Here is a 10942-nt window from a genome sequence, read left to right on the forward strand (position 1 = left end):
CAGTAACCTAACGAGCAGGAAAGCACTGCTGAATAGCATTCCAGAAAATAGAGTTAGTTTACGGGCAGGTGGCACGGCTAAATGCGATGGACCATTTCAACAACTTCACCAACTCATATTAATTTACGCGCATCGTCGTTACCACAGCTGTAGGGAAACCGCCATTATATTGTAAGCCTTTAATGAACTTAACTATGAAAGTAAACCCTGCGCTAAATACTGTTACTCAAAACGTTAAAAAAATTTACCCTTTTTAGTTCAGTTTATTGCATTTATATATTAGATTTTTGTGTGTGCAAGTGTGTACCAAAATACATGGCACCGTGACAGCAAATCAAATAAACAAATAAACTTAGTTTAAAATTTTCTATTTTCCGAGACCGCTATTGGCTCTGTAGTGAGGTCTGATCGAAACCTAAACTTGTTACGTAGAAGGCATTTATAGCCAGTTGAATGCAATAATAATAATTTAACCACACAGTGGCGTACTGCAACAGTGCTGCTATCTGGTTATTACAGTTTTCCCCGCACATTGATAGTGGAAAAACAAAACTGGAGAGTTTAGGAGAAGAAAATCATCTATAAAAAGTTTTCCACGGACGCAGGGCAGATCGCAAAAATGGGGCGGGAAGGGAGCCCGCCGCCAACGAATGAAATGACGTAGCTGGATGCTATATTTGGTCATTACGTCATGCAAAAACAAGGGGGGAGGGGAAATGTTTCAGAATTCAAGCAAAAAATTCGAGCCTACAAGCGTACGCCGCTTCGCAGTCTTCAGTTGACTTTATGTAGTTTCAATCACATTATCAAAACTAGGAATTTCGTCAATCATTAGCCTACATTCAGATTCAGTAAACCCCAGAGTACACATATAGCAATTTGTGAGGCTTATTAGCGTCACCAGTTAACGGCAGGCTAACTGAGGTCCGAATGTTTTCAAACAATTTCTCAACACGTTCCGGATTCGAACTCAGAACAGAACCCTCGTACCCTAAGTTTGCTGGCGCACTATTGCATAGAGATCGGGAGATTCGACGTAAAATAAACTTGTTAGCAGCTTAGATAACAAACTATACTAGAATAAATTTTTCTATGATTTTAAACAATTTTCAAACCGATTTAAAAAAACGCTACATAAGTTGATATAGCTATAGCAAATTGATAAATAGATAAATTATTACAGACGCAGGCAAGAAACGTATTCCAAAAAATCATTGGTGATTGGCGAGCACTCTTCTACTTTAATAAAGAAAAAACGGGGGGAAACATGACTAATTACGTGGTGTACCTATATCGGGGATTTTAACTAATTGCCCTTGTTTTAATACTTATAAAAACCGTTCGTACGTGCCCCACGAAATACCACATATAACCTTTTTTTTATGGAGAAAATCTTTAAAAACTCGTGAGACCATAGTCTATTAGAGAGTAATGCGCTAGTTTTCCAAACATACTTGACGATCCTGTATTAACAACTAATTCATCCTTGATTCCACGTGCAGTCGCGGGCACAGATACAGTTTACAAACAAAACTCACAAACGTGCGTCATGGCGGATATAGCTGGCGCTGTGTTGCAGTTACAACATATATCACTTTAAATGCAAAATTTTAATGCAGTAGGTATATCTTATATATAAAAATCGATGTTTGTTTGTTCGTATTCTATGCGCTCACGCATCGTTCATCCGATTAAGTTGAAACTTTGCACACGTGACCTTTGAAACAAGGGGACTGTCACTGTCTACGTGAGATTTCGATAAAATAGGCCCTCAAAAGCAGAATTTAATTATTTATGATGAAATTTCATAATTTTATTCCTCTGCGTGGCAACGGACTTTTTCATTGTTGATGCGTTTGCGTATCCATGGCAATTTAATATGACGCATGAGTCTCGGATAATTACCAGTAAGTATTTTATGACAGCTTCTCTTTTCTATGGTCCGAATACTAATGGCAGCACGTGGGTCGAGAGAGAGATAAAGTTAGAGAAATATATAGTGTGTGGCATATCGTGAGATAGATAAATAGGAGAGATAGAAAGACATACAGATATAGAAGTAGAGATGGGGAGATAGAGATGATAGTTATAGAGGGAGAGATAGACATAGGGGGAGACATGGATGGATAGATAGTGCTATGGAGAGATATATAGAGATATTGTTAGATATATGGAGAGTTAGAGCGATATTGGGAGGTATTGAGAGATATAGATATGCTTAAAACTAATTACAAAAAGAATTGAATGAGGCATTGCAACGCATGCCGGGCATTAGCTATTATATTAAAGTGCATTTATACATGTTCAGTGTCATGTGAGTTATGAGATTTTTTGCGTTGTCATGAAATGGAAAACCGTCATAGGTTGAAATAGTCACACCTGAAACACTATAAAAATTTAGGGAAGACACATTTTTGTAAACACTGCGTTAAAAATAGTGCATTTTCTACAGCTGCACTTTCATCGGAGTAAGAAATAAACGACTTGCTAAATAAAAATATAGCTTATTTCTTACATTACAAAGTACCTGTCATTAATTATTAAAATTACAATGTCTTTATTTAGTGTGAAATTTTGAGTTAAGTGATTTTGGAATTAATTTACAGTCAAAGTATAGAAAATTAATGTTTTTCTATGTATTTACTCCTACCGTGCAAGTAGGGGCCTCCATGAAATATTTGAGAAGAGGAGATAAAATTCGTGCAAAATAAAATAGCTAAGTTACCAAGAAATTTTACCCGATATATAAACAATGTGGACTACATATCTGTATTCGGTGCGATTACAATATATTTTTTTTCCACAATAACTCTTTAAATAATTTGTAATGGAATCATGTGCACACCAATTTCAAACACTAAAACATAAGTTAAAAGGAGTCTAAGATCTATATGTATATGATGATACAAAAGCTACATCTTAGTTACGCACTAGCATCCCAGACAACCCAGATCCAAACTCCAGCCCGCCCATCCCCATTTTGGCTCTCAACGGCCTATTATATATCCTGCTCCAATAGGGTATTTGATTATAGTTAAAATATTGACTTAAATGTTGTTAGCTTTACAGTAAACATTTTTCAAAACCAATTTAGCCAACGCATTATTCAGAAATATATATGATTATTATAAGAAATCATTAATAAAATAATTAAATTCTCATGTTTGACCACGTGATTGAAAACGCACGGGATTGGCTGAATCTGGCGTGACGTCACCTGCTTGTAAACAGTAAATGCCAGTTGAAGTTTTGTACGGTGCATCGGTGTTTTCTTCAAGGTTTTTTTCGTCATATTAAGTAGTATTCTTATCTAATGCTGACTAAAAGTAAGAAATTATTGTAATTATTAGAAAAAAATATGATGGAGACCAACTTCATTAAAGCTGACAGTGGAAACCTCCCGAGAATAGACGCAATAATGGTCGGACTATTTTTTAAAAACAATCCCAATTTTTATGCTGCAGAATTAAAGAACGTGAAAGTAGCGTTGTAAGTGTTATTATAAATGATTAAAATAACCTTTTAAATAATTAAGTAAATTAGAAAAGCCTAAAAACATTATATTATTGTAAACATTTTATATAATGTTGACAGATTTATTGGTTTGGACATTCAATAACAAAAGTAGGGCTCCCGTTAGAACTAATTTAAAGTGAATAAAAATGAAATTAAGTATGTATGTCAATGTATATAGATATAAAAATATTCACCAAATTATCGTTTTGTGAACCACAGTTATGTCAACATTACTTTAATAGGTAAGAGTTCCGTATCGCGTTTCCAAATTGGTCTCTTGCTATGGATGGCATGACCCTGTACATTTTTGTTACTGTGGTACATCATTTTTCTGTTTTAGTTCGTCGAAAGATCCTGGATATAATCAAAATTTGTGGTAAAATAATTACTAATGGTCGTAAGTTGAATGCACGATATATTTCACTTTTTTCAAATCGAGATCATAATTCATTGGTAGATCACAAGTTTTTGTTTTATGCAGTATATTTACACGTACTAAATTTAAACAGCAAGCATCATTTACCACAGGATCAATAAATATAGGATCATGCCATTAGGGATAAACCTGGATACGTGATACGGAACACATGAAAGCATTAGTACTTGCTGCTATATCTTTCGGGTCTCTGCGAGCGAGCATTAACCACTTTTGTACGATCTTACAGTTATTCGGAATGCTCACAAATATTTTCTCCGGTGTTTTAACGGACGTGTTAGTGCATTGTGGCACTACGCACCATTTGTAAGCCATTTCACGTAGTAAGAATATCAAAGTTCTCACTAGCCGCATTGCGACGTGAAAGCTGACAGTTTGTTTACAAGCATGTGACGTCATGACATCAGGTGACCTGCAAACATGGCGTCTCACCGTTTTGGCGGCTTTTTTATTCATTTAAACTTTGATGGTGATTTTCATAGAAAATCGATAACTTCACAAAGAATTAATCAATTGCTTAGGTATTATGTCATAATGAACAATTTTAGACATTTACCTAAAACCTGTCAAATACCCTATTCGCCTGAATTTGTTTTGTATATTTGTCACCAATTACTTCGTAATTATGGCATCTAACCAACAGCCATAAACTACATAAATACACACACGCTGATTAAATCAAACAGGATTGAGTGTTCCTCGAATGATTCTTGCAATGGGCACGATTGTTTTAATTTTTTTTTAATACTTCATTGCTGGTTACACTGTCACTGTATGTCATAAACAAACATTTCAAATCATGATTGAGCGTGGCAATGCACACTGCTTCGGGGTAGTCGTAGGCCGAGCAGAGCGGCCGATGTAAACAAACCCACGTGGCGCGCCATCAATGGCGCCGACCACGTGATCATCTCGGAAACGCGCGCGCATCACTGCTATCATTGTGAATCACAGCGGTCTGGTGATACTCCCGAGCTGTCGCATCACCCCGTATAAACAATGCCGCGTGCGTTTGTTTACTCCTGGCTAGGCAAAAATAAACACACGCTTCTCGTAACATAACTTTAGGGTCTAATTAATATAACATATGCATCGAAAATGTTCTCGACGTACAATTTTTGAAGACATTTATATGAAACCATAATATTTGCAAGCATTTTTCACTTTCCTCCCCGTACTTTCTCCCAACACGAAATGGATCACAACGCAAAGTGGATCTAGTTGAAATATCGAGTCGGTATGACATGATAATCAGCTAATTCAACTGAAAAAAAATTTAATATTAAATCTCAAGTCGTTACGTGGCTGTTTCTTGGTGGCTATCTTTAAGAATCACAAATGTAACATTTACCTACGCCAGCAGATAGCGTTTGTAAACTCTCGCACCGTCAGGATGTTACGAAACATGCAGGTACCTATGAACAGTTTCAAAGTGTTCACTTGAGGCAGATGGAAGACAGCGAGCATGACAACGGTCCAGCTGTAGAATATATATATATATATATATTATATATATATATAATCTATATATATATATATATATTATATATATATATATATAATCAAAAAAGTTACGAATTTTGACCAATATTCGTAATACCGTATCAACCCAATATATTTAGATTCCTAACAGAAGTAAAAAATAATTTTCCCGTGGAATAGTTAAAAAAATTCTTAAAAGAATAAGTAATTTAATTTATTAATTTGAAAAATATTTTATCACACAAAATGGCACACTTCCATGCCAAAGTCATAATTTTAATGATTTTATAACGTATGAACCAGAAACCTAACCAGGAGTAAAAAATTAAACCAAAAGAACCTGACTGTATTCTCTCCTTTTTAGGGCATAGTTAATAACGTGTAAGACTATTGGAAATATAATATAAAACTTAATTTAAATAATTCCATTAAGTACTGGATTACTCCTATTAAAATAGTACAACTGTAATAGACATACGTAACCAGGAACAATTTGATTTACTGAGATGGATTAGACAATCTGAGCTTAAATTATAACCGACACCGGTTCGCTGTATAAAGAAATGACTATGTTTGCTAGCGTCCAGCAAGTGCGAACACAAAGACGGAAGTCGGTCGGGTCCGGCCGTTGCAGAGTGTCCAGCTGACGCGCGCCAAGCCACACGTGGCGGGAAGATGGCCTCGTATTGATTACATCGGCCAGGAAGTTGGCCCCTTCCACCCTCCGTTCAGTTTTCAAAAATAACACATATGGCGCAACTCTTTCGAACTGGAACCGCACGATCATTTAATGCGTAAATTTATGTATATGCAACAGCAACATAACTAGTTTTTGTTTTCTTTTACTCGTTCCCGATTAACTCTCGTGTTAAAGAGTGCAGAACACTGTTCACATTAAATTGCCGATGCAGTGTTTCCGCGCCATTTAAAAAGAAATTCAGCGTGCGCAAATGAACGTCGATTTGCGATGTACTAAAGGTAACTGCTATTGGCAAGCGTCAATGCAAAAATAATTAAGAAATAAAAGAGGAAATTGAGTTTTTCCTACATTTTTATTATAGTTTTTTTTTTGGCACAACTACGATTATAACCTGGGAAACTTGAATTTACGCCCCCACCCCTCTACACCACGGATTTTTAAATGTAAGTTAACCTACTCTCTGTGCATGAATAAATAAGCAGAATAAAATACAAAGTGTCAGGGAGCACTGGAAATCCTAGAAGTCGCGTCAACTGATAAATAATTAAAACAATGGTAATATTTTGCTATGTTTACAGCTTCGTTTCCTCCAGATTTTATGGCACTACGCTTCGGCGATAAGAGCACTGCAACCAAATGTTACTGATAATAGTTGTATATATGTCGGACGCTAGCAGCGCGGTGTGTAACGGTTGCAGGCGCGAAACCACAGGCGTCACGCCGCCAAGGCCGACATTTTCCCACGACAAGACACGGCGTGACGCGACGCGACGCGACAAGCCCCGAGGCCGAGAGAAGGAAGGGCCGCCACACCTAACCGTCGTTTCAACACTGCAGCTGTTCATATGCCGTACCGCAAGTCAATTGTCAATCGTTCAAAACCACCATCTGCGAGCCAGAACATTCTCACACACAGGTATGCAGGTCCAATTATCTCTGTTACATGCATACTTTATATCCACCATCCAAATTCCTGATGGTAACAATTAGCGGAATTATAATAAAATAACGCCAATTAAGGTGATAAAATCGCTGACGAGAGAACATTACGCATACAGTAAACGAAGCAAATCAACACGTGTTTTGCCAACCCTTTCTGCTATGAAGTTTGGTTACCATTACGCCAAGTTGTGCAATTCGAAGCAAACGTAATGCGTAGAATAGTTTGAATATAACAGTTGACCTAACAGTTAATCTATTTATTTCTATCCTTTGCAGATAACATGTAGGCCAAATTTAGTTTGTTCGAATTAATGTAAAGGATTAGTGGTCACGTTTAAGTTAGTTTTAAATAACCAAATACACGCGTGCACATGATCGCACTAACGTTAGATGTACGTAAAAAAGAATCTGCAACAATCAAAGACAGCAGATTCTATCACAACACACGATGCTGAGAAAAATTATGCAGTGTTATGTACCACATTTACGACCAAAACTAAATGTGCAATAAACGCTTGGTATTTAAAGTACATTTGTGGTGATTCTGAAGGAAAGCCACTTTTCTGAGAAAAAAAATAAAAATAAAAAATGCTAAATGAATGTAGGTACCCTAACGTAACCAACCGTTCACACAATGTTAAGTATTTAAAAGTCGCTATCCTAACCTAACCAACCGTCCACACTATAATAAAGTATTTTTAATTTACCTGACCTGACCTGACCTGACCTGACCTAACCTAATGATTTTACACTATTTTTAATGTACCAAACATAACCACTCTATAAAAAGCTCAAACACTAGTTAACTACTTGAAGTATCACAACGCTCTCTTAGATGATTAAAAAACATATCAGGAAGTAAAATAAAACGTTTTGTATTTATATTATAATGTTCATAAAAGTGACTGTCCGAATTACCAACAATGAGACAACAGCCAAGCCAACCCAATAGGTGCATTTAATATTGCGAAGACTATATTGTTGGCGCAAATATAGTTATAAATAATTCAAGTTCTCAATAAGTGAGTGCTACAGTTAAATTTAAACACACAATACAAACACTCCTCCAGAATTCGGATTAAATTAAATTACAAAAGCCTGCCCCAGACGTCTCCTTCGCTGGGCGGCCGCACATAACCTAGACGCGGGACTCACCTTGAGCGGCTCCGGGCTGGGCGAGCGCGGCGGGGCGGAGCGCCGGGGACGACCGCGGCCCGACGGCACCCCCAGCGGGTAGGGCCTCCCGGTGGAACGCACCAGCCGGCCCTCCTGTACCACCAGCCCGCGCGACACGGCGCGCTTCAGCGACAGTCGCAGCACCGCACGCACGTCCACATCGCCGCCCAAGCTGAGCGCGTGAGACTGCCGGATGTACTTCTCGATGCTCTTGAGGGTGGAGCCCCCCGGCTCGGCCAGCTCCCGGGCCGCCTTCGCGATCACCTTTGACAGGTCGGCGCCCTTGTCCACGCTGATCTGGCGGCTCTGCACGCCGTGCGGGTCCTTGTACGTCGCCTGGCCCTTGTTGAACACGCGCAGCACCACGCCGTCGCGCACCGCCGTCTCCAGGTGCTCCAGCAGGTCCTCTTCCCGGGCATCCTTGCGGTGCTGGCGTATCGCGCCCAGGATCCGTGCCACCGACGGCCGCTGCTTCTGGGCGCGAACCTTGCGTACCGCGTCCAGGATCCATGCCGACCACGCCGGCTCGCCCTGGTCCCTCATGGCTCGCCGCGATCCGCCCCCCGCGCGGCCATCGGCCCCCGGCGACCGCCCCACACGGCCCACGGCGCACGGCTCGCCGAGCCTGGCTTGGGCGCGCGACCGACCCTCGTACGGCACCGCCGACACTTCCACGACTGTCCCACCAGCGCGCCACCGACGCCCAACTGTGGCCGAATACACGTCTGCACTTATGCCCAACAATTTTTTTTCACAGTTCCAATACGGATAAAAAAAATATTAACCCGTTTCCCGAACCATTATCCCGAGTTCCGCCGAGCAGCCATATTGGGCGGTTTTACCCACTATAATTCAGGTCAATTATACTACTTACATGAAACGATTCACACTACGGCAAGTACACGATATTATTCTCCGATGTCTTGAGATTCCATTAGTTAGCTGTCACATCGATCCGGACCTTCTAACATCACTTAAATATAGCGAAATGTACGGCACCGCACATACGCGAACACACTCCTGCGTCGTTCCATTGCTTTCTACACATAAACTGACACAAAAACGTCGTCTGTTTTATAAGCGGCACTAAAACTTATCTTACATTTCATGTTAATAATCTTAATTCAATAACAGAACAACTTATAGCCGTTATAGATAACCACAAACGAATATATATTTCTCACGATACACTTTCACGTATCACCAGATCAACAAAGGTTTACACTTTTGACAAGATGGCTACCGCGCATCCACACAGCGACGTTGATCGGTGACTCAAGGAGAATCTGGAATCTGATCAACCAGTCTTTCGACGTTTCACTCAACCACTTGGAAATTTTTGTTGTTTTTTCCAAAAAGAACAGCATTTTCTGAAACGAGTACCTGACTATGTTATGTAACACATTATAGTCTTTGTAATATATTTTAAATGCTTTTAAGATATTTATATTATTTGAACAAAATTAATTCAATAATGGCATATTTTGGCGGGTGTTGGAAGCCATAAAAATAAACATGCTACGTTTAATTTGATTGGCTTCTCGTGTTTCATTGCATTTTATCATTGGATAAATTCCTCTAATCGGTGAGAAGTAGCTTAGTTTCTTGATAGCATCCTGGGAAACGAAGATGTCACGCTTCCATTATTAAACGATGTCTATATTATGATCTTGTTCCAAATAAAATCAGGATATGGCATTTACAGTTTCAAATGTCTTTTAATGAACATTAAATAGGCTATTAAATATCCAAAAATTTACGTAGATATTAAGGAAAAATATAAAGATTACAACTTGTTAATACACGTGACCTCTGACATTTGATAACATTCTATTTTTGTCAATTTCATGGGAACAAATCATCAAGTGATATTAATAACAGCAAAATAGCGTAATCTGATTACTGTTTAAAAAACAAAAACCCATTACTGTCTATTTTAAACGTTAAAAGTTATAGGTTAGATGTAAACTGTTCATTAATCATCAGGGTACGTGCTGCCATCTGTTGAGAACGCACGGTAACATTAGGAGCTGCGCAAGAACCAGCACGTACAGCGAGCTAAACAAGTATTGATACAAAACTTGCTCGTCCAAATTCGCCTGAAGGATTACTTATGAATACTGTATTTGGGTGAATTCACGTGGTTATTCGAACTGGAAGTGAAGTAGGCAATTAAGTGATTTATTGGAGGACGCAGGGAGGCTGGATAAGAGGAAAATGTATCCCCAAGTTATGAAAAAAAAATCATTGAATAGACAGTACCTACGTTGCTGTGTAGAAGAAACGTCACTTATGCCTGCTCTACTGTAGGCCCATATGTCAGTGTGTTAGTGTCAATAGGAAGGTAAGTATTTTGATAATATGTGTTCATTTTATTTTTTTGTCATTTTTTTATTACCCCCACCCCCTCCTTTACACCCCCCAAAAAAATACTGTATGCACCCTTGAATCTGTGTACTTTCCAATTAATTCGAGTTGAAGAAACTTCGCTATTAAAAATCTTTTTTTGTTATACTTGATTCATCATTTAAGTAATTTAAAGACTTGTAAAATAATTTTCACTGAATTGTTGACTAATATTAATAAGTCAAATGAAAAAATAATATTATAGATGTTTATTAGGAAGTTTAAACAAATATGTACATAAACACACATGGCGATCGTAAATACGAATCAAAGGTAGACTCACA

At 38.5% G+C, this 10942-nt stretch overlaps 1 protein-coding gene across 3 annotated transcripts in view; it reads right to left on the minus strand.

Moving 5' to 3' along the window:
* The window catches only part of LOC134533700 (histone acetyltransferase KAT6B), a 183282-nt gene extending 173796 nt beyond the window's left edge, over positions 1-9486 (minus strand). For all 3 annotated transcript variants that reach the window (XM_063371260.1, XM_063371261.1, XM_063371259.1), the window contains exon 1: positions 8232-9486. In XM_063371260.1, the coding sequence (XP_063227330.1) occupies positions 8232-8795 (564 nt within the window). In that variant the 5' untranslated portion in view covers positions 8796-9486. The remainder of the gene's footprint in view (positions 1-8231) is intronic.
* Positions 9487-10942: the final 1456 nt, after the last annotated feature.

The sequence above is a fragment of the Bacillus rossius genome, chromosome 7 (assembly GCF_032445375.1).
Source record: "Bacillus rossius redtenbacheri isolate Brsri chromosome 7, Brsri_v3, whole genome shotgun sequence".
In the NCBI taxonomy this organism is placed as follows: domain Eukaryota; kingdom Metazoa; phylum Arthropoda; class Insecta; order Phasmatodea; family Bacillidae; genus Bacillus; species Bacillus rossius.